At 41.9% G+C, this 25682-nt stretch overlaps 1 protein-coding gene across 1 annotated transcript in view; it reads right to left on the bottom strand.

The window, feature by feature from the left end:
* Positions 1 to 25682, bottom strand: part of LOC141001985 (receptor tyrosine-protein kinase erbB-4-like) — a 182374-nt gene that overhangs the window by 129238 nt on the left and 27454 nt on the right. Inside the window, exon 3 of the mRNA XM_073473150.1 lies at positions 17571 to 17757. Within this exon, the coding sequence (XP_073329251.1) occupies positions 17571 to 17757 (187 nt within the window). The remainder of the gene's footprint in view (positions 1 to 17570; positions 17758 to 25682) is intronic.

The raw sequence follows: 25682 nt of genomic DNA, 5'->3' as shown, positions 1-25682 counted from the left end.
GCAGTGGGACTTGGGATTTTACCACGGGTCTCCACTGCATCGTCTTATTGACTCCGAGAGCTTCAACTTGGCTTCAGCTCAGCGCTGCTATCAGCTCAGTGGAACAGAGGGGAGAAACTCTGCGGGAAGATGAGGATGCATTCTGGGTCAAAGAGGCTAAATGCTGGGGCGCAGATCCTGCCGCACACCCCAGCAGTGGTGGAAGCTGTTGCTAGGCTACACGCAACACACAGACCAGCAGAAATGCCAAAATAGAGAGGAGTGCACACGCAGGAAGAAGCATGCTCGAGAAAACATTCACACATCCACCACACACACATACGCTTACACACATGGCTCAGGCTTGGCAGTAATGAGGCTCCCATTACTATACGTGCCTTGAGCATCAATTAAATTACCAGTATGCTTTATCTTATAACCAGAAGGTCACTAATTTGAATCCTTAAAAGAGCTGGGAAAATGTGGGAGGGGATGTCAGCACCGCTATGCTGTCCCTCTGCAACTGCTATAATGAATGACTTGAGAATGACACATTATCAGTGCCTGTTCCAGTGGCAAACTTAATTAAAATAATAAGATAAAAATAATAATAAATAAAAAACTACGTACTGGGAGGTACTCTGGTAAAGTTTCGGGAAGCTGTAGAACTAAGAAGTCTGGCATTACCGTCAAATGAAGTCAACAATTGCAATAGCTATGTCGATGGCGTCGCAAGGGTGCTGCTATGGAATGGCAATGGAGCCAAAAAAAGAAAAAGACCACTGGACCACTTCATGTATGACAAAAGTGGGATAAATTAAAAAGAATAAGTGAGGAAATGATAGGGCAAATTAAAGAATGTACACGCTGTTTGGATAGATGATGAATAAATGACTCGGAGTGATGGATGTTAGATGATGGGAGAATGAATGACATCTTTTTTTATCAGCCGTCATCCATCAGCGTGTCTGTCCATCTGTCATGACAGATGATGGCTATTGAAGAATAATGAGAAAGAAAGAGAAAGAAAGGAAGAAAGAAAGCAACAGAGAAAGAAAGAAAGAAAGAAAGAAAGAAAGAAAGAAAGAAAGAACATTTGAAGAGTGTCCAAAATGTGGTTGCAAAGGTTGAATAGATAATGAATGAATAAGTGAATTGTACCGCTTGATTAAAAAGACCCACTTCAGGGACCACAGACTCTTCATGCACCATCAGCGCTCCGACTGAAAAAAGGAATACACCCTCCAACCAACTCTGACTGATAACAAAGTGAATAAACAACCAATAACGTGCCATAAGAGAGGACGTTTCCTGTGTTTTCAGACACTGCTCATGATGCCACACAGCGCTGTGTCAATCACTGCACTCCGAGTTGCTCGGTCGTCGACAGGAGATGTCAGGACAGCAAATCTCTGCCTTTGCTCTACAAATAGGTGATCTCCCCTCCCATCCATCATCTGCTGCTGCTGCACAGCTCCATCCTTGCCCTCCTGTCCCCACTGTTGCCAGGGAAATGCTTGCAGATCCCAGATGTAAAGTGTTTGTGTGTATCTGTGTGTCTGCATATGTGTGTGTGTGTCTGTTCTTGCATGGAGGTGAAAGACAAGAAGAAAGGAAACATGTTCGCATGAGTGCATGGATTTGTCTCGTACATTTGTGTGTGCATAGTCATGGAAGAAAAGAAGAGAAAGAGCATCAGTGTGTATGTGAAAACAGCTATTGTCAATCAAATCAAAACTCAATCAAAACTGTAGCGTACACTTGGAAATAAAAGTGTGCGTGTGTGTCTGTCCCCCCCAGTGCCCTCTTGGATGCCCCTATGGTGGATAAACATTGTAAAGTGCCCTCTAGGGCGCCCTTCCAGTGGACAAAAGTGCCCTCTGTATTCACTGTAATATATCACAACTTTCTGCACACTGATGCTCTTTTTGATTTTTTAGCTCTTGCCCCTCAAACATCCTGAGTCCGGCACTGGAATTGGCACTATTCAACATAGGGGGGAACTTGTGAAATACTGCCGGCATACATGCACATGCAGAAATAAATTAAGCGATTGTCTTTGTTACAGGAACTTATTTATCTCAATAGATGATCGTCTCTCAAAACAAGTAACTTCTAGGGGTTCCACAAGGGTCAGTACTAATACCACTATTAATGAAATGTTGCATTGCATTTCCCCAAGGTTTAGGGACTCAGAAGAGACTGACCACAAAAGAATGGTCAACACTGAACAAGTGAGGGCCGGAATAGACTGAGTTTTAGTCCCTGGTATGGGCCATGTTTGGAAAAGCTCCAAGCTCCCTCCAGTGCAACAGAAGACATTATACAGCTGTGTACAGACTGAGGAGGACTCGTGAAAACTACTAATTTTAAGGATGCCCTACTGACCATATGTGTTGGTGGTCATCACGAAACATATCATCCGTTTCCATAGCTATGCTAATGACTTTATGTGGCTGTTCTTAATGACATGTCACCAACTGATGCTCTTTTAGGGTTTATTTTAGATATTATAGCCAGGATGCCACAAATAGTTGACAGCTCAACTAGGACAAAACAAAAATATTACTTGTAGGTTTTAAAGGGAATGTTAGGGGAATGGGAATTTTAGTTGAAATCATTTAAACATTCACTAAAAGTGCTGACAGAATGTGAAGAAATAACAGTTGTGACGTTATTATGTCTATGTATTGTGTTGCATAGATATTTATTGAAACTAGCATGCTAAACAGCTAGTTAACCTGTACAGATCCAAAGCTCCTGCGCTTGCGATGTGAACACCAATACTACCCTGGTCCCCAAACGCTAAGTTAGCTGCACTGCTAACTGAGCAAACTAGCTAATGGTAGCCACTTTAGCTACAGTTAACGTTTGATCTGAAAGAATGCTGCCTTCTATTTGTTTTCATGAATTTGACAGGTGGCCAATTCTTACATATTGCACCTCTAAGGCTCAGACAAAGAAACTGCCAACAAAATGTAATATCTAGGACATACACTTAGCCAAAAGGCAATGTACACTGGTGTCATTTTTGACTGTGTCACCAAATCAGACCATTTGTCTTCTTGAGCAACACAGAGAAACTAATGTACAACTTCATGTTGAAGCAGGGCTGATGATTGTAATGCTGTGCTATCTGGTCTCCCTTCCCATAAATGAGAATATAATAATAAGTCAAATTCAGTGTCATATTAACCAATGAGTTCCTTAATATAGTTCTATGGTGTAAAATGTATCGCAGCATGCATCACAAACTTCCTATCTTCTCTAAGGTCAATGGATGGAGCACCTCCCACGGGAACGGCATGCAATTTTAACACTGTTAACGCAGTCCCCCAGCGAAGTGGTGGTACCCATTCAAATGTAATTGCACTTTTATGTGTTTAACTATTGACCTGAAAAGAACAACTGCATTAATTCATCTACATAAAAGTGCTCCATGAGTAGTTCACCAGAGAGATGGCAGCGCTGGGATTTGACTACCTCTGAATACACTCCGGTCAAGAGCAGCAGCGTGGGCAGTGTGTGTGTGTGTGTGTGTGTGTGTGTGTGTGTCTTATATTGTTCGGTTGGTGGAAGAAAGAGATGAAATGCAAAAATGCAAATGTTTATGGAGGGAAAAGACTCTTAAGACCAAAACAACTGGATGATGCCATGTCGGGAGGTTGGAGAGAAAAAAAACGGAATGCGAAGAATAAGATATTAAAGATTGAACAGATAGACACATTAGTGTTTTCTTGGTGAGTACATATGTTCAGTATGTAAAGTATGTGTCCGCCTTTGTGTCTCCACACACATATGCAGACAAGTTTATATGTTGAGGCACCTCACACATTAAATGCAAATTTAATTTTAACATGGCGACTGACATTCATGGCTGAGTGGCCGTGGCAGCATCACGTGTACAGCATCACACATGCATCATCGTGTGCACACCGTGCCCTGTTTAGGGTTAATGAGCAACCTCCTCCATCTAAATTAAAAAAACACCACACATTTAAACTGCTAGTCTCACCAAGGCCTGTTATTTCATTCAAACTTAAAACTCTATTTTTCCCTGCCTGGCAGTCGAGTGTTTTGGTGGAAAACAAGTTGCGAAACCTCCTAAAAAGGCAGTTTAAAATACATGACATTGAGAATAAAAAAATAAATAAAATATGTGCGGCAGTGGAGGCATAAATCGCCTTTAGAAGGGCGATGACTGTGGATAAAACACTTGTAATAAATGGAAATGGAGGACGAGAGATGAGAGAAATGCTGTCTTTGAGGGGACAGAAGAAGAAATAACTGTCCGGATGTAGAATTGTGCCCAGGTAAGAGTATAACAATGATGTTAGGTAAGAGACATTGGACAAGTACAGCCAGTGATTAATGTGTGAAATAGTTACTGTTCAAACTGAATACGTTGAAATAGAAGAAGACATTTGGTAATTATCTGATTATTTACATTGAATCTGTATCTCTTTCCACAACACATGAGCAGTGGTGGACTCAGGATGTTTGAGGGGCAGGGGTGATAAAAAAATAAAAGGGCACCACATGTACACAACCAGAGACAGAAAGTCCTTGAAGAGATGGCACTTCACCATGTTTTGTCCACTGGATGGACAAACTGGAGGCCATTTTATTATGTTTTATCTACCTGAGGTTTTCTGAATACAGGCAATCGCTTGTGCCTTTTTTATCCTCTTTGTCACCCTGAAGGAGGATTGTTGTTGAGATCTTTGCCGAGGTATAGTAGATGGCATGGGGGCGTCGGCCATGGCCCCCATCCCCCAAACATACGCCTCTCCTCCGCCAAGATAATTGCATTCACAGGCTGCTGATTAAATTTGGCCCATCCCTCATGCAATTGTTTCTTGTGAGTCTTTATGAAAAATGGCTGAGATTTAGGGATTATGGAATTACATCCGAGCAAGGCAAAGCATCTGCTTAAAGATGAGGGGAGGAAAAAATAAAATCATGACAGAATGGTTATGGAAAGGGTGGTGGGGGTTATTTTCAACTTAAACTGTGATAAAACCCTGGTAATCTGAGCTTAATGGATAGGGCGGAGGAGGAGGAGGAGAAAATCATATTACAATACCTTGAGATAAGACAAATCTACGAGCAAGAGAGAAAAACAAAAGCAAGCAAACAAATGAGCAAAGAGACAAAAAAGTAAGACAGAAAGGATTATCAAGGGGCAAAACAAGTGAGTGATTAAAAAAGAGTAAAAGGACCTTCAATAGCTGCTGCTGAGGGCCACTTAGCTTATCAAGGCTGATGTGTGATCAGCCTGCCAGCTGAATTAAAATGAGCCACGCTCTCTGGAATGGGCAAAACAAAACAGGGTCTGAGAGAGGCAGACAGAAAGAGAAGGAGAGATGGAAGGACTGAGAGGAGAGAGAGCATATCTTACCACAAGCATACCAAGTATGTTGGTTTTAGCACAGAGGAAGCTGGCCTCGGTCACTGCACGATTTGCTAGGGCAACAGCACGTCATTGAGGCCTTGTTTTTCCAGGCCTACTGAGAGACATTCAGTTACACAGTACAGGCCACGGCTCTCACTTTGTGCATACAGCACTTGTATGTTGTGCAGCAGCCAAGGTGGGAAAGTCCATCCAAGACTGTAGAGAAAATCTAAATTGAAACTATAAAACACTGTGAGAGCATGCACGTCTACCAAAACTGCAAATTAGTTATTACAATAACATATTATGATAAGTCTCGAATAAGCATTTTAGAAATTAGAAGGTCAGCGCTGATGCCACACACCTGGGAGCAGGTTTGACTTGTTATTAGCCATTAATGCAACACCGGGGAGATGCCAAGGGTGACACAAGGAGACACTCTGAGAAAGTTAGCTAAAAGTGAAGTGTTTGACTGTTTTTTTTAGCTGTTTAACAATTTGGGAACTATATTCCATTTGACAGCCAACATTTTTACCTATGAAATAAAAGCTGAAATGTTTACAAGGAGGGCTAGACAAAGCCATAGGAGGCTTATCAGCTGGCACCTGCCGGGTGAGTCAAACCAGGGAAAGGTTCAAGCCCTGGTTTACTTGATCAGAACTGTTTCTCAGATTGTCGACAACTTTTCCAAAGGCAGAATTGGGGATCTGTGACCTAGGATTTTTGTGACCTCTGAAACTGACAATCTGACATTCACACATGGAACAATTGGCCAGGAAGTCAGAGGTGAGGAAGGAATAATCTCTAGAAACAAGAATCTGCATACAACATCTGTGGGGAAGGGACAAGGTTTTGGTATCGGACGTGCTCTAGTTTCAGTTTGTAGTCTGTTTGTAGTCCAACTGACCAATCATGTTTGATTGAACACATTGGCCAAATTGCAGTTTCACCCACCCAGATGGCAGAATTGTACTGGACACGTTCATCTGGCCCACATACCGAGGGGAATGATGGCACCTGGGCGGTCCACTCCTGTTTGCAGATCTGAGCCACAAGCAGGCCACACCATGGCCACATGTCAGCCAAATCTGGAGGTGTCTGGTGTGGGCCAGATCTGGGTATCGACTTTGTCTGTGGAGCAGATGCATTCAAACCACATCTGTGACCAAACCAACCTCTACTTATGGACATTAAAGTGGACCCTCAAGTCTGGTTGTTGGAATAACAGACTATAATTAAAAAAAACTGCATAGGACATTATCAAAGAGGCACTATCTGATAGATGTGGAGACACAGAGCTTCGGTAACGTGCTATTGATGGAAGCAGGATCTTTTTTAGCGCCACAACAAATAAATGTACCGTGGAGAGGTGGCACAGAAGGCAGGGAAAGCTTTATTAAAATCTTTATTTGGTCATGCCTGGTGTTGCATACAGTAACACCCACCATATCTCTGCGGAGACCTGAGATGAACAGAAAAGTCCTTTTCATGTCCCATTACCCACCGCTGCCCCCATCAATATCTGCTCCACTTACCCAAGGCTTTGGCCTGAGAGGCAAAAAATAAGCATATTAATTATTAAGCTGCCAGGGGAGAAAGGGGAGGAGTCGCAGGGTTGGAGGGTAATGCGTGTGTTTATGTGTGTGTCGGCAGGCAAGGTTATTAAATTGGTTTTGGGAGCAGTGCTTCTTTTAAACTCACAGAAAGAAAGCCTCAGTGATAACAGTAATTGGCTGGAAATCTCAGGCCTTTTATCCAACTGTTTAAATACTCAATAATCTTGTCAGCATATATGCTTAAACACCAACGGATGAACCACTATCCCAGATCTAGAGCCTATAGTTTTCAGGCAAAACTTTAATTCATCGACAAAACAAAGCTAACATAACACGGGAAGAGCAAAGTTGATAAAAGTCCACTAACCTCCTGAGAGAAAAACGCTGGTGTCAGGGTGATTTCAGAACTGTTTTATATTTGTGTTACACATATCAGGTCTTCAACAGTCAAATCTTTCACCACTTAAATTCCACAGGTGTCCATTTAGGCCTCATAACTAAGTTGATAGAAAGTGACATGTTCCTCAGTGGCTTTTGAGACCCACCGAGCTGCCAGTCAGCTCCTATTTTATTTGCTTTCCCACTCATTTTGCTCCTCCTCTGAGATGAGCACGGAGCGCCTCTGACATCAAAGACCTGTCTGAAACACTGCCTGGCCTTCAGAATCAAAGTAAGAGCTGCGTGTCAAGGCTGCACAGCCCCGCGCCGATATGCTAAAGCCACAATGACAGACAGTCAGTGACAGAAACTGAACATGACAGTCACAGTGTGAGTTTGAGTCTGTTTTGAATCTGCAATCATATCTATGGCAGAATATAGAAAGAAAGGAGTAGGTACAGTATACAAACAAGATGATGTGCAGTGTGACAAGGCGGTGTTCACACACTCAGACTAGAATTAATATAGTGTACAAACAGTTTGCAAAGCACAGGTTTCACAAAAAAATGCTACATGTTTAATGATGTATAAGGTATGTTACATGAATTGACCAAAGTTTATCTGGATTATTAGAAATACATTAGAGAAGAGGACTAAAACGTCATCATGTTTAAAAGGGTTGTTATGTAGAGTGCAATCAAAAAAATCAGCATTTTTTCAAGTTTTGGTCCTATGAGTCTCTCCAAAAAAGGGTGAGGCCCCCACAACCTATGTATTTTCACTTTCGCCACTCTATTAGCACTGCAATAACTCCTGTCACATACCAACAGTCAAGTTTCTTTTAGCTTTGAGGGCAACATTTACGTCAGCTTAACAATTTGAGTGAGAAGTTGAATGTTTGTTTGAAAATTGTCCTTGAATTTCAAGATCTATTAGTATTTGGTATGTCCTACTTTTGCTTTAATGACAGCAAGCACTTGTACTTGCATGGACTAGTGACTGATGTTATCCCAACATGATTTGACAGTTGAGGACAGGTGACTGTGGAGGGAAGTCCATGACAGTTAAGACTATATATACTGTATCTAGATATAAATTGAAATATATATATATATGTATACGTTTTTTTTCCATTCTTCCCATTCATGTTTGACTATGTACCAGCCGCGCTATGAATCCTAGTAGCGACGCATTGTGTCAAATGATGCCTCTGTGGACATGTACCATAAGAAGAGACACAATAAATAATACTGAAATAAATGAAATGTCTAGTTTTGATGATATTGATTAAACTATAGACTTAGACTTACACACATAAATCAATGACTTAAACTAAAACATGTATTAATCTAAAACCACATCAAAATCATGTACCACAATTAAGAATGGCTTACAGAACCGAGAGCTATGCTTCACAATTGCATGTAAACATATTTGACGGAGTTAGTCAGACAATACATACTTCACACTTCACACAGTGTCTGGTCTGAAACATTTCACAGTTCAAGTGGCTGAGGAACACATTCTCATTCTGTCCCTCGTTCCCCCTGCTTAAACAAAAGGGTAGAATTCAGACGAGATTCCAACTAAGTGAACAGTGTCCTATTGGTCTCTGAGCCAGTTTACATCTACATCATGGCAGATCCTTGCCTGATCTAAGTCATAGCCCGGGGGAGAAGGAAATGTTGGAGAAAGAGAGAAGAAGACTGTGTTTTGATTATTAATTGGCATTAAAATTCCTTCCACGCCTACTTTAACTTTTAATGAGGCGAAAGTCGACTCGCACTTCCAGCGGGCCGCAGAGGTTCAGTTTGGAAGGAAAATTGGTAATAAAGGCTATGCAGTCATGTTTAGGCAAGGCTGGGTATGTTTCTAGCTGACTAAAGGTGGGGCAGAGGTGGCGGCTTGGGCCGGACAATATTTATAATTAGTGAGGATAGTTAGTGAGTCCTCCTCAGCTGGTCCCTTTTGCAATCATGGGCTTGCACAAAGTAAATTATTTATCAGAAACAGCCATATTACACATGTGAGCGCTACTTTACTGATGTATTCACACACTAGCAAGCTTGCATCTATAAAAAAGACATGAACGGTCCCCTGAATATAAAAGCTACAAGCTAATTATTTCTGATTAATATCTAAACTCACATCTTACTTAACATTTAGTTTCAAATACAATGCATTTGAATGTTCTACATGTTCAACTATTCATCATTGCCTGACATCAACCTTATTTGTTCCTCAATCATGAGACTAATAATCATTAAAATTATCAATCCAGGGCTGCTTTAATAGTATTAGTATCAGCCATCCATTTGATGTCAGTAATTGGAAAAGGTGGAGCGTTGATTGGAAAGTCAACATAGATGTACTTATCAGTTTTCCTGCTACCTTTTGTCCGGACTGGTCTGTCCTGCGCCTTGTATCAAGCAGAGAGAAAGGTTTAGGCGCTAATCTAGTCAAGTCAAGCCAGTTTTATTTATATAGCGCCAATTCACAACAAAAGTCTTCTCAACGCACTTCTCAAACAGAGGAGATCTTGACATTACTCTTTAATTCACAGCGACTGAACATTCCCTCACGGGCACGCATGGTGGTGAGGAAAAAATAGCCTTTTAATAGACAGAAACCTCAAGCACATTGTGACAGAGTTTATCTGACAAGGGATAATGCGTTAGACTTAAGGTGGGACAGAATAATAATGGTTTCTTTAATAGTTATTGATACTTATCAACCCACATATCAAAGTTGTTCTGGCTCAGTGATGGGCCACATGGCCACGTACACTCCCAGCCCAAATTCCTCGCAGTCCATAGGTGGTCCAAATCTGGTAGCCAGGACACGGGTGCACATGACACAGGCCTGGGATCTGAGCCAGAGAAGGGCCAGCTATTGTCACACAGTTGGGTGAAGTCCTGTAACAAGTATATGGGAAAAGGGAGCTTGCTATGACACAAGGGAATTTTGAACAAAAACTTTGCTCCAGATAGATTTCAACAATTTAATATATACATAGACATATATATTTCATTGGCAAAGATATTGTGCTGTTGTTGTCCATTAATATTTCATAAAGCTCAGTGATTTTCTGCTTATGAAGAAATATCATATCGTCGTGAAATATCGACGTGGTGGCTGGTCCGAGCCAGCATTGGTATTTGACGACCTGGGAATGAGACTCAACAATCAGCCATCTTTCTCTAGAATCATTAACGCCGTCCTTCAAGGAGCTCAAAAACAAGCAAAACTACTGACAGGAACTTTTAAAAAGAATTCAGCTCTGTTGTTCCCCTGGCACAAAACCCAACTATAGGCTCTAAAAGTCTCACTATCTCTGTCACGCAGTGGTATTACACAGCAATCAATTAACACCAACCGCCACTGATGGCCCGTTCCGGACTTCAATTTAACATGGGCCTCCTCACCATCCACATTAGGGGCTCACAAATGTGACAATATGAATGTCGTCCTTCAAAAAAGAAAGTCCCTCTTGCCCCCTTCCTGGAGCGCTGAAATATTGAGTGTGACACGGGAGTAATTGCATGGGAAGTAATCAATTAGACACACAATTGAAGGAGACCCGAGGTCTGTGGGCGGCCAGGCAAGAGGCTCGACTGAATTCTGGTGACGTCCTCTGAACCAATCTTGCCTGCCTCCTGTGGCAGAACTGTTCTTTCTTCTCCTAATAGTTAGATGGTGAATGGAAGTCACAGGAATCAGAAGAGGACCATAATTTTATGCCCCTCCCCTCAGCAGTCCCTTGTCTGGGGGAAACACACTGACTCAAATCATCTCTTTCACCTTGCCCCATCCCATCCTTTATACATGGCGTCACAAGACACTGAACAGAACACGTTTCGCGGATGATAGAGCACGTTCACGGAGTTGTACCCGTCGAGCGATTGCAGTAGGCTTTGGAGAACACAGTAGGACTCAAGTGCTCAAATGGGTGTTACATACAGTACAAAATGGTACAAACATTTGATTGCGTGCGTTTGTGTGAAAGGCATCAATGTGACAAATCAAGACAGCCAACTGAAATATGATGGGAGACACATTGCCAAACGAAAGAGGGATAAAGAGATGGAAGAAAGACAGAAAATAGGATGGATAAAGAGAGAGCAGATGGGCCATGAAGGAGTGGATAACGCCTTGGCGTAAAACACAGGCTTGTGTACATGCATGAGACGAGAGAGGATCATTCAGCAGATGGAGCCTCAGATTGGATGCTTCATTTTGGACAGACGCGGTGCAGGCGTAGGGTGGTTAGAAAAATGAATCAACAACACTAAACAAATCTGAAAAAAAAAATGATACTGGATGAAATGAGAGAAAGGAGGAGGGGGAAGGGGGGGCAGTAAAATGTGTTAAATCAGAAAGCTCATCTGTGTTGTGCTCCTTATTGAGGCTGTTATTATTTTGCCAGGAAAGCAGGCTGTAATTACCATGTGAAAGCACAGAGGCTGCCCGGGGTTCATGTGAATCCAGACGGAAGTGCTGAAAATGTTTGCCTAAGCAGGAAGGAAGACACTGCAGGTCAGCGTGCATTGAAATACGGATTAGGAACTTTGAAAATGTCAGGAGGCGGCTCCGTTTAACCTTTTTCTTGGCTGTAGCGACAAAGGGTAGAAAGAAGTACTTATTTCTTATTTGAAGCGTCTTCTTTTTTTGCTGCAATCATGAGGATCAAGTGTACATGCAAATAGCCTTAAAAATGGGCAACCTTTTAGGAACCAGCTATTTACCCTCAGATGGGGGGTATCAAAACCGATTTTTGTCTGCACAAAGTAATACCAAACAAACAACACAACTAAACTTTTCACACTCAAGCAAAGAGGGCCTTTCACATTTCTTATTCATTCCTACACACCCCCATGCACACACACCATCCTTAAACTTTTCCCGGATTGACTGTGCCTTATATTTCATATTCATGAGGATAACTTAGCTAAGCTTGATTGAAAGGTGCATCGGAGGGAGTCCTATCCCTGCTCAGCCAGAGACCTCCTCTACCCCATCCTCCAGTCCCCTCAAATCCAGATAGTCCATTCACAGCTCGCAGAGAGTGCACCAGAGAAATCAATAAGTGCAATGCTACAATATACTGGCGACAAATTGATTTCATCCAAAGGCAATTTCGACCCAAGTAGAAATACGGGTGGGTTTCAGCACTGTAGGGGTCTTTTACTGTGCCTTCTCTCGATTAGCCCCTTATGTAGCTAATAAGTTTTATCCTCTTATATATGTTGCTTATGGATTATATTGATCATTTTACACTTCTCCTGGGAGCTGCTGGCAGTCAAACAGTGGAACAATATGAAGGCAGCTTCACAGGCCTTGTAATGAATAAGACAGGTAGGAAGGGAAGAATTTTAAAGCATGCTGCTTGGTGTACAGGAGTGGATCTATCCTGATGGTTCAGGCTTGTATCCTTCCTCAGCAGTACACTAGAATGATGACAACTGCAACAGAACAAACTGGGACACAAGTGACTTGTTTCTTTCCCCCCAGCAAGAGCTTGTTTAACTGTCAGGACCATCTGCGCAAAAAGCAGTGATATGATAGACCCTCCGAGACAAGTTTCTTGTTATGAAGGGATAAGTTGGTATTCAAGGTCTTTACGGGTCCCAAATTTTGGACAGCCCTGTCTACCCAAACGGGACAATATCTATATTTTCAACAAAAGATACATGATGGGAAAAAGACCTTGGGACAGTCACAACTGGTCCGAAAAAGACTCAAGGATAATGAGACCTCATCCAAAATGCAGTTGAACAGACCCAAAAATAGAGAGAACAACAACGGTAGAGGCATGATGTGCCTGCACCAGTTAATGAGCAGCCAAAAGTAAAGATACTTCATAGTTCATACTCTATGTCGTCTCAATAGTCACATTTTTCTCTGCATTGATGATGAAGCAACACAATGAGTTGGCTTGTATCCACTCAGATATTAGATATATGTTGACGTACTGAACAAAATCAAGGCCCTGGGGCAAAAAGGAAGAACCCAACCTGGTCAAAATTAGCCCGCATATAATTTGGACATGATTTGAGTCCTGGCCACCCTGATGGCGGTCATTTGTTTGTGGAATATTGTTTTGAAGCCTCAAGTTTGACATAATGGCCGTTTTTTGCTGCCAGAAGTTACCATATCTGGACAAGAGGGTGGAGCTGGTGAGGATACTATCTGAGAACCCTAGAGCACACCTTGGTAGTGGCTTGTAAATCACAGGGTAACTGTACCTTAAAGCCAGTATTCTCAAACTGTGGTATGAGTGGTTGTTAGCGAGCTCCCTCTAGTAGGGTGAGGAGGAATCCCAGATTCGTTTTTTTGAAAATGAAATGAGTTCATTTGGAAACAAAATACTATCAGAGCACTGCAGAAAGGTTTCCTGTAACTGCAGTCATGTCACGCGTAAATCCATAATTTGTTACAGCTAAAACTCAAACTGTGACGCAAGAGAGAAAGCGAAGGTTAAATGAAAGGTTCAAAAATACTACAAACATGGCTCTAAATGGCAAATATCAGGAAGAGAAGTGGGGAATGGGGAAAATATTTCGAGCAGCCCTGTTGAAACTGAAGTTGAACGGATCGGTGAACGGAGAACAAGTGCTAGTAGTCACAGCGCAGCTTAAGCGTCCACGGCATCTGCTAACTTTAGCAGCAAACGGCGCTAAACAGTAAGCTGAATAGAGTAGGCCTACGCTATTGTACTGATTCACCAAATGAACACCGCGTTGTATTGAAGAAGCCTTGAAACTAGTGGCCAAAAACTCATTACGAAACATTTTACTTCAGTAATAAATCCAGTTGGAAGAGGAGTCATTTTCTCATAAGATTACATACAACCTGACTTCTTTTTGAAACCACTGTTGACCAGTAGAAAGGATTCAGATTTAAGGAACTTCTGCATTAGTTTCACTTTTCAGAAGAAGCTATGTCAATTTGTTAAACAGTCAGTGGTTCTGGTCAGGGTCTTGTCTACCAAGAACCAAAAGGTGAACTGGACCTCTCGTTGGTAAGTTGTAATAACAATAACAATAACAATAACAATAACAATAACAATAAAACCCTCCTACCACGAGAGAATCTTCCCATTAAAAGACAAATATCTCCTAAAAAAATATAATTGTTTCATTGACAAGAAAGATACATTTTGTTCTCTTCTGCTTTTTTGCAAGAGCAAAAAATGCTGGGTTGAAACTCAAACAGTCAGAGTTATGAAGTAGAGCAGATTGAGGCCATGGCTGTTGTGCATAACTTCCCCTCTACTTCATGGCTCGAGGCCACGGATGGCACATCAAACAGCAGTTTCTCAGAGTCCAGCCCGGGCTCCCTCAGCACTGGCTTCAACTTGGCACCACAATGAAGAGGACCAGCTTGGCAAAAGAAGCTGCCGGTGGTGCTGGACAATGCAATTCCCTAAGTATGGCGCAACATGCGAGAAAGAATACAAGATGGAACTTCACACACAAGCACATACTGTCGCTGCACACACACTCGTGGATGGATGTGTTGTTTCCTTCGACTCTGGGGGATCACAGGGAAGGAACAGTTGAGGAGAACAATGAGAGACAACTGAATTATTTAGAAAGCGTGTTTGGAAGCAGCAGAGACACAAGCACAGCGCCATGCTTCTTCCTTACAAACCTAAATAAATTCTAGTCTGTGAATATATTTTAATCTCTCAATACAGAGAGAATTTCTCAACAAAAGTGCAAACTGATGACATTGCCTTTCTCATATGGCATCAGTGTCTCCTTGACATACTTGTAACCATCCTTATATAAAACATATTCATACATTTGTGTCACATTGCTCTAAAAAACATCAGTGCTTCAGTGTACTGTATGCCACCAGCCCGGTCTGATTACACTGGGAGATCATCCCCTTCGAGAAATAAGAAGCAAAAGTCATCTCAAAGCACAATTTCCTGACATTCCCCATCAAAGAGGACATGCATGGCGCTTCATGGCACTACCAAATAAATCATTCAAATCTCATTCCTCTTGTTTCCTTATGCGTAAAGATAAAAAGAGAAATAATTTATGCTATGACTGAACTGGAGGGCAAAAAAAAGGAAAAAAAGCTCCCACCACGGGACCAAACACAACTGACCAGGACCTGCTGATAACACTTTTACTTAATGGTATTCAGCTAAAACACAAATTTATTCTCTCTCCATTTTCACTCACTCAGATGATTTGTGAGGTCGGATTTATCCTCAAAATGAGTAAATAACACCTCTGACCTTGCGTTGCACACATCATGAGCTGGCCCTGGCCCTAGCATGCCCCACTTAGCCCTGCACTGGAAAAGCTCTACATCTTTTTCTCAAGTCAAGAGCTTCATTTCTCGCTGATCTCGGGGTCAGGGTGCCTGAAGGAAACCTAGTAGCACAAGGATCCACTGTTCATAAAGAGGGAGATCCACCCACGCAGTGTTTTTCTACTTAGTACACTATTTATCAGCAATCACATTCACTGTCTTCTCCAACTTCTGAGAAAACAAGCCTGGGTCGATTGCAGGGCGGGTTGTAAATCAGACGAGATTTTTTTGCGTGTGAGCAGGAGGGATGGGTGGAAATAACAGAAGAGATAAAGTCTTTTAACAACATTGCGAGTCAGCATCATATCCCTTAGTGTGTGAGGGTTAATTGTAATAACAGCACCAGTCAGGTACTTGGGAGGGGAAGAAGAGGCAGGATGTTTGCATATTTCAATCCACTGAAAAGGTGATAGAAGCCAGGAAACACTTAGCAATGTATGAATTGAATAATGCAATGTACCCTAAGACTAGTGTTTCATTGCAATTGCATTTTTGGAACGATTCTCTAAAAAGGACCATCTAAATCGCCTGTTATATATTGATTTTGACACATTTTCTTAATGATGACAGGGATATCCTTACCCTCTTGTCAGTGTGAAACAATACTGATACTGAAAAGACAGAAGGTCGGCAAAGCAGCTATTGATTTATACTGGCAACTCATCAAGGGGATCTGATCACAGCTGAATTCAGCTGCAAGAGCTTTTCGAAATCATTAACTTCAAGGATAGCAATTTGAAACAAGGTAATGAAGAGAGTGAAGTGAATAATGTTTCAGAAGTTTCAGGTAAGTGAAGCATTTAAGCACTTAATCCACCTCTTAGCTGCTACACACATAATTGATTTAAAAGTAAACTCTTAAGATTAAAAATCAGACTGTTTCCGTTTGACTGTCACCTTCTGCTCCCATTTTATTGAGCTCACTTTGGTTTATCTATTGCCACCATTTGGGTTGACAAAACCGCTTCCGACTCAACTGTAAGTTATAAAAAGTAACATCATATTCAAGGTTTCGAGCAAATTACTGGTGGGTATGCCTCACTGTGGAAACACAACAAATTTTAACAATAAATACCTCCGGCAACCCCCAACAGTCTGCTTAAATTCAATCAGCCAAACCAACATCAAACTCGACAGCACTATAACACTCCACCCTTAACTGCTTAATCATAATTTAAGCTCACTAGACCTCGGACCTGCATCCAATTGAACTCACTCATATATACCAGCCACCTAAATATGGCAGATTCTTTAAAAATCAGCACAGATTATTCCCTGAGGGATTAACAAAAATGTCACAAATGTGCAATCTCGCAATGTTAGAAGAGACAGAGAAAAAAACAATTCTGGATCCGTCCCTTTATCTGGATCCACACCAAAAGTATTGCCATTAGAACAAAATGTGGTCTATTCTAGGCCGAGACCCATCCTCCATCCAAGTTTCATGGAAATCCTGTGTGTAATCCCACTGACAAACCAACCGACAAAACAAAACAAATGGACACGAGTGAAAACAGGACTTCCTCAGTGAAGGTAAATATCTGACACCATCAGCCTGAACTAGCTAAAGTCTGAATGACGTTCATTTGGGCAAAAATGTTAGGCCTAGGAGTAAAAACATCTCATCAACTTTTGCGTATAATTTATCAGGATTCATAACCTAAAAAATGAAGAAATGATGAAATGAATTAATGGGAGCTTTGGAGCTGTCTAAACCTGTTAAGAGCTCCCAGCAGGTGGTAAAAGAAAAGGGTAAACATGCACTCCATGACGCATGGGAATAAGATCATTTAACGTTTGATCTCAGATAAAAAGCTTCTTCAAAAGATTAGACTGGTTCAGACCAACCGCATACTGAATTCGCACCATCAGCAAGGAACAACAGCACACAGCACGGACAAATGTGAGTAACCAGGGAATTATTCGCTCACCTGTGAGGTTTTTCAGGCCCAGCTGACGCAGGCCGAAGTTTCCATCCCGTCTGTAGTTGAGGAAGATTGCGAGGGAGTAGCGGTCCTCGTACAGCTTGGTTCCTCTGATGATCCTCAAGTTCTCCAAAGGCAGGTAGTCGAACTGGTTCAGGGCCACCAACACATAGCCTGTCACTTCTCGGATAGACTGTGGACGGAACCATGGAGGGAAGTGTTAGTGTGAATGTTAAGTGTACATAATATTGTTGTAAATCACTGGTTCTGTGAGAGACATTAAAAGGAAGAAAACAATATATCTTTCAGTGGATCTAAAATAACTGATCCAGCATGTAAGCTAGTCCAAGGCCAGAAATACTTTATTAAGCTGTAGTATCCACTTCTAGCAGGCCTTGAGGACACTATGAGTTAGAGTTTATTCAACAATGTTTTTCCACCAACAATGCACTGCTGTACAAAACGCGCAAATAAAGGAGATTTTACAATCCATCCTGAGGCTTTAAAAAAACAAAAAACAGCAGACTATTCCTTCGAGCTGACAGAGAGCAGAGTGCTTTATTTAGTTTCTTCACATTGTGCAGCATGTTGATCAAAAATGTTACAGGCTGCAGACTTCAACCAAGATTTTGCAGAACTAGATCGATCTTGTTTAACACTTGCACGAAATGAATGCAAAGGGAAAATACTTGCTGATACTCCATTGAAGTTTTGTAAGCTCTTGAAAATGAGTTTTTCTGGCAATAAGCTTTTTAAAATGATGCACTTTCGAACTTCAAGTCTGTCATCTGTAAGGGGAGGTGAACAATCTCCCAAACCTTTCCTTCACTTAGCCAAACGCTGGAGACTGGGGTAATGTCAGGTTTCATTTTGCTGTGTCATGCACTCAAAATGCTTTAGGCCCTTAAGTTTTTAATATTAATTACCTCGTAAGATGGGATGGGTTTATTTTGTATTCTTGTTCAAGCTGTATAACAGCGTGTTTTTTTTTGGTTTTTTTGTATGAATTCAGTGACCTTTAAACATACATTATTTTACTGAATCTTTATACTTATAACTTAACTCAAGAGGTTGTAAAGCCCATGAAAATGGACCTCCGAGGGCGGCCCTAAACTGGCCACGGGACGCTGTTGTTTACATGATCCTGTTTAAATCGATCTAAAATAAAAACAGTAACAGCTGGAGCAGTCATTCTTTTTGCAGGCTTTTGTCTTCCACTATATCACATTGGCCGCACATGATGACGTCAATACCTTAAGTGACATGTGGTGCAAAATGTGGTGCCAGCAGTGAGTGGCGGGATGGTGCAGGCTGGTCTTTGTCAGAGAGATTGAGAGAAATAGTCAGAGTAGGTAGTTCTGAGCATTGTGTATTTTGTAGTTTTAATTATAGTGTGTGTTGTAGTTTTAATTTAATTTGCAACGCATTTTGTAGTAGTGAGCAAAAATACCACCGAGGCACTGAGGAAATATTTCTATTCAAATATTCTATTCTATCAGAATGCCTTGTTACTCTGCTCATACAAATGAGCATATTTAAAAAACTAAAATATGTACATAGTTCAAATAGGTTGTGGAGTGTTAAGAGATATTTTATTCATGTGTCTACTTGTAGAAATATTTTGAATCAATGGGTTCTGTGTTTTTATTCAGTAAAATTTTATTAAAAAACATTTCCTTTTTCTTTTATCATTTATTATTGTTTATTGACTAACGTCATCTTTTAGCTTAGGTTGTACAGATTTCAGGGATATGAAGCATCCATAGAAACAAACAAAATAAATACATTCATAATAAGCAAAAATACCAACGTAGGGACCAGTGGACCATTGCAGAGGGTTTAAACCAAAAATGTTAATGTAGTTATTTGGATCGGCCAACAGTGTTTTCTCCGACCTGTCAGTGCTTCTGGATTCATTTTTTCGTATTCTTGTTAATTCGCTGTATCATCTTAAGATTTAAAGGTGCAATAAGCAACTCTGATAATTGTTGACTCTCATTCCCACTTCATCAAATATTAATGCTTTGTTTGATATTTAACGTTCTGGGCCCGGACCAGGCCATCAACCCAAAGGGTCGGTATGTGACCACCTTGGAACGAGCCTCATCAATCGACACTCTTTCTCCAGGATTGCTTATTGCACCTTAATAATAAATAAATACATGTATTTCATGCCAAAACAGACCCCTGAAATCAACTAGTTAGAGCAAAAGGAGGCGAGGAGCAGAAAGAAAATGCATTGGAGAAGGGTAAGCAACAAACAAAACAGAAAGGGATCAAAAGGAGAGACAGTGAGACATCAGATCACCGACAACAGCTAACTTCAAGGTCACTTTACACTTATTCAATCATGCCAGCGAGTTGAGTACGAGCATCTGAGCGAGGAGAACTTGCTCAAGGGTTTGTGACCTCAATGCAAAACTTGGCACGGGGTTCAGCGCTCGTGTCCGGGGTCCGGCCCGGGGTGACTGAGCCACAAGGACAGCCATTGCTTCACACTTTAAATGTCATTTAGGAGGGGATATAACGACTGTCGAGACTTTGGCAAGGAGCCACCCAGTCGGAGCTGCTGTTGCATGAATCAAAGTGACAGGCTGTGTCCTCTTTCTCCCATCCACCATCATGGTGGCTGTCATTAGCAGACAGGCGGTCAGAGAAGTCTTTCCACGCCGGCCCGCTGATGCTGATAATCAACAAGTCTGTGTGTGAAGTGCTGTTGCAGCTGATGTGGTGAGCTGAAATAAGTCCTAAGGAGGGCCCTGGCAGCATAGTCATGGCGGCTGACAGCTGTCAGAGAGCATGGCCATCAGCCACCAGTAAGTAAGCCGCAGTCACAGCTCCGTCATCATTACCCTGATGATTACCATTAATAGAAACAGACGGGCCAGAGTCTGGTGAGTCGGTGTGTATCTGTGTGAGTGAGTGATGGGGAATTTATATTCAGTGTTTATCTGTTTGGAAACTAGTTGGAAGAGAGGATCAACTAAGCTACAGTCGGAGAATCGCTAAGGACGGTGCAAAAGTTGATGCATCATTGTTGTGCGCATGCATGCAAAAGTGTACAATATGTTGAGCTTCTTTGACGTGTGTCTATGCTGCGCTCTGTTCCACCATCAGTGTGAACACAGAGTTAGACAGTTGGGGCCATACTTCACACTTTGACTTTATTTTACTAGCCAAGAGCTGAGGTCTGTTGGATGACTCAGATTCACCCTACTGGGGGTTTGAAGGTCTTTTCTACCCTGCTTCACAGCCAAATAGCATCAACTCTATGTCGTCCAGTGACATTGCCCTGGGCAGTGTGCCATAAACTATCCTCCTCATTGACAATCCAGGTTCTTTTTCTCGCTATACCAACGCAGCAGCAAGAGCAATCAACTCTGATCCGAGCATGTACGCGAACTGATAATTAATCTATGGCATACACTTCATGGGTGCTTTTTCACACTTTTCTTTTTTTTCCCCTGAGCCTGTTTATAACCCTGCTCGCACTGTTGCCGGTTTGTTATTTTCAAGCCACCGAATCGATACTTTGCAAAGTGCAGCCTTGCAGAGGGAAATAAAACGAGGGAGAAAGAAGACGGCAGGTACATGCACTTTTCTCCCCACAGATTGTTTGTTCAATAATGAACTGGATGAAAAAAGGGAAACAACTTGTAGTGATTACAGGCCCTTGCCGAGCTAATGGCCAAATCCTCTCTGCGTGGTCACTTTCATTAAACACAGATCAACAAAACAAGCACCCCCCCCCCCGCAACACCACTGGTGCAGGCCAAGCGCATCTTCAGGGAGGCAGGCACCTGGATTACAGCAAGCTTTAACACGTGTAAGTCCCTCAAGGAATTCAGCTAAAACATGATATTCGAAAATGTGTTAATACACAAGAGCCCGCATGGTGTGATGGGGTAGCAATGCCGAGTTTGGCACATGTGCCAAAGTAGTAGCAGCGTCTTACTTTTTTTTTGCTTGTGCTAAATTTAATCCTGAGTCATTTGCATGACCTCCTCTACAACTTCATTGCAATTAGAGCAGTAAATTAAACTGCTAAAGATAACAACTTGGCACATTGTTGTCCTGAATTTCTTCCAGTAAGAATAGCCCATCTGCTATCTTGATACAGGTGTATGGAACGCATGTGACCATTGATGCGTTCATCACTAGGGGTGATGAGGGGGCTGCAGCACCCCTTAAAACAAGCTTATAACATAAGTGGAATTTACAAGAACGCAGAAATAATGAAGAATTATTCCGAGACAGCTCTTCACAAAGTTTATAAAGTTTTCCTAAGTCAACAACTCATAAAATTGAGCGATTCTGGGGGATTTCTCTCCCTCTTCATCTCCTATAACCTATAATATGTTGGTGTTCAAGTTTGCCATCTGCTATCGTGCAAAACATTCTCAGATTTTTGTAAATTATTTGTGAGTAAGGATCAGATACATGTTATCCTAACCATTTACTGTGACGTCATATATAGACTGATCCCTCTGGATCCCCAGCCGTGACTGAGGTCCCTGCATGTGAGTTCTAATGCACACTTTGCCTTTATTTCTATTCCAGTTGAGTATTTCTTCAGGTCATCTCTTGCGCTAGAGACTGAAACAGGAAGCTGTTGATCATCCGTAATCCCCTCAGCGAATATGTATAGTATTCATTCAAAACTGAGACAGCGGTTGTTGGATTCCTCCACTGCATGTAGACTGAACTGTGTAGCAATCCCCCCCATTCACCAAACCCTGCGCCCCACACACACAGCCCACATGCATCCCGAGAGATCAGTGCGTCAGAGTCCCAGTAACAGTGAACAAAAGAGACAGAGTGAGCCAGATTCACTAGATTAACAGGGATTTCTCCCTCCTCCCTCCTCCCTGCGCCGGAGCATTTGTGAACGGAAGTGTGGCAGCGGAACAAACCCCTCACTTGAGTCACAGGGACGTGCACGGTTTTGAAATCGAGTCCTTCAATCCCCAACTTTTAAAAGAGGAGGAGAGGGAGGGAGGTTTTGGGGGTAGAGTAAGCGAAGGGAGGAAGGAAAAAAGAAGACAGCGAAGGTTGGATGCACACTACAGGAGGAGGAGCACAGTCAAGTGGGTCGGACTGGAGTTTACGTACATTTTAATGCATAATTAAAACTACACCTATTCCGGGTCAGGAAAGAGACAGAGAGGAGGAGGGGTCCGAGGAGGGGGCGAAATGTTGCGATTGGGCTGAAAGTGCACTGACACCATTAGCATGTTTGGAGAGACTGAACACACGTTAGCATGATTGCCTCTCATTTCCATACATATTGAGGCGTACCGATGTGCTCCGCGGGGCTGTGGTCATTGAAGTCTGATACACAGGAGTGCACTGGGAGGGCTTAAGGTTTGCCTTGCATCAGTAAGCCCTCATCCTCTATTTCCATATCGCTTCCCTAAACCCTCTGCCTGAGCTCACATCCACATCTGTAAACAGACACAGAATCCGGATGGAGTGTCGACAAGTATAAGTGAGAAAATCCGACGGAGTTTTCCCAGGAGCTCATCCTCGATCTAAGTGACAACCTACTGGAAATATCGCCGGTAATTGCCCCATTTTTGAAAAGTTAAGGCTTCATTAATGTTTTGACGTTAATTTCTGGCATCAATCTTCATAAATAAGTGTTAACCCTGCACTGTGAATAACTCATGCATATCATTCACAAAGTCTGTAATGATACGACTTTGTAATATCATCATATCGGTGCTGCGTGAGCGCAGTATTCCCCAGGAGCATCACTGATGCGTTGTGCTTTGCTTGAAGTCGCCAAAGTGCCCACCTACAGCCAGCTCCCCGGTAACACGTCAATCCCTCTGGAGTGGCTTAAACCCAATATGAGCCACTTCAGACACCTGCAGATGATGCTGCCTTTGATGTGTGTGTGTGAATGTGTGTACGTATGTGCATCGCTCAAGTGTCCTTTATTGCTTGGACAAGATGATTATGATGACTCATCTTTGAAGATGAAGAGAAAGTATCCCGTCTGTTTCTTACATCACACCTCTCATGAAACAAATCAGTGAGTGAGTGAGTGTGTATGTGTGTGAGAGTGAGGGCTTATGTGGCTGTACAAAGGAATTCTCATGTGAGATTAGACTGTTTTTTATTGACTGTGGTAACTAACAAAAGCAGCAGAAAAAAAGAACAAGGCGACATGAAAGATTTGAAACCCCTCTGTTGGGGTTCCATGTCCTTCCCTCGCTTCTGCCGGGGGTCAATGGCAGCTGCTTTCTAGGAATACTGTTTTGCTCAAGGATGTCACTGAGGATTTCAATGATGTAATGAATAAAATTAAAATGTTATTTAGTAAGGCAAGAAAGGCAATCTCAGTTAATTAGAATGTGCATAGAGCAACGAGTAACAAGTACAGAAGCATGGGCGTCACAGCTGTTAAACTTAAGTCCCACCCACTTTTTTAGAATTACTGGTGTCGTCCCCTCCACTTTCACCCTGTTGAAATATGTCGGTCTATCCACTTGGTGCTCTTTTCAGAGTGCTGCGTCCGTCCTTCATTCGCTATTAAATCCATTCCGCTAGCTTATTGACAGAATGCCCAAACTAATGAAACTCCATACCACGTTTTCACTGCTTGCACCAAGGCAGCTTAACACTCAGTTTGTCACAGAGCACAAGCACACATACACACGAATGCGCGGCACATGTTTACTAGCCATTGAAGTAAACTAGGTAGGAAGAAGGGAAATATGACAGGAGAGAGGAAAGGAAGATGTCAAATGAGATGAAAATGGAGGGAGAGACAGAAAGGGATAGAATGAAGAGGTAAAGAAGGAACAAGTGAGGTAAACAAGATGGGATGATGGGTGTAAAGGCAGGGAGGAGCTCTAGCATTAAGCTTTTATATTTTATTATTATCTTTCAATCTTTTAATCAATTTACATACTTTTAGCTTTTTAATATACTCAAATATGTGATCTAGGACACTTCCTCTGGATGAAATTGCAAAATATAGGCCTACTGATTATTTTTCATATGCTAATATAACCAGATAAAGTATCAAACCACCTGTTCAAAGGCACCAGAATGCACAAAATGACATCTATTAAAGACTTTTCTGGGGGAGAACCCCCAAACCTCCCTTAAAAGAATTGTCCCACTAACATTTCAAATACTTCCTACACCCAAGTACAGAAGTGTATAATGTACTACTAAAACAGAAGAAAGTCCAATAGAACATGAATTATCTGACATATGTTACTTAAATTAAAGAGTCGTTTGGGCTTTTGTTTGAGATTTCATGTGGTTGTCACTTCCTAATGAGATTGGCAAGAATGGCTGACTTTGAGAAGTCCCCGTTCAGGGTGTGCATGTCATGTATGCCGAGGCGATGTGCAGTCGATGCTTGAGTGTCATTTGTTGCGACAGTATGACAGTCTACTCGTCAAGCATGATGACAAGAAAGCCCTGTTAGGTGCGACAGAAAACACCATGATGGTCAAATACAGAGAGAATCGGCTGAATGGGGAGAGCGTGATGTGAACAGACAGAGGTGGACGGAAGTACAGAAACACATTTGAATGTCAAGTATCCGAACAAGAGCGGGGTCGCCCACTGTAATTCACATTGAGAAAAATAAAAAGCTTTGAAGGTAAATATATAATTATAGTTTTTCCAAGGCTTGAATCGGAGGCCAGTAGAGAAGGAGAATCACGTGACCCTGGCTAACATCGGTACTCCAAACACAAGGTGCCCATGAATGTTTATCTCATGTCAATTTCTGAGGAGAAAATTTGAAATAAGTTTCATTTTAAGTCTGTAAAAATGAAAAGAATGATTGTATTATACTACAACTAAAACCCTCCTAGAGCTTGCTGACTCCTTCCCACAAAGATACATCTGTTGCACAAACTAGTGTTTTCTTGGATTTCATATGGATGCGATGCTTCCCATTCCTGATGCATATGGATAACGCTTTATATGAAGGTCCTCGTATTAAACATCAGTTAACAGGTAATAAGGTCCTTAAAAGTCCTCATAAGATACGTCTGTTAGTAAGTCTTACTGTAGCGGTTCGTCTTTGCCTCCAGCCTAGAGCCCTTGCTGCATGTCTTGTAATCTTTGAAAAAACGTTGTACATACAAA

Source organism: Pagrus major, chromosome 9 (assembly GCF_040436345.1).
Source record: "Pagrus major chromosome 9, Pma_NU_1.0".
Lineage (NCBI taxonomy): Eukaryota > Metazoa > Chordata > Actinopteri > Spariformes > Sparidae > Pagrus > Pagrus major.
Note: the sequence above shows the minus strand (reverse complement) of the source record. Positions and strands in the feature narration are given on the sequence as shown.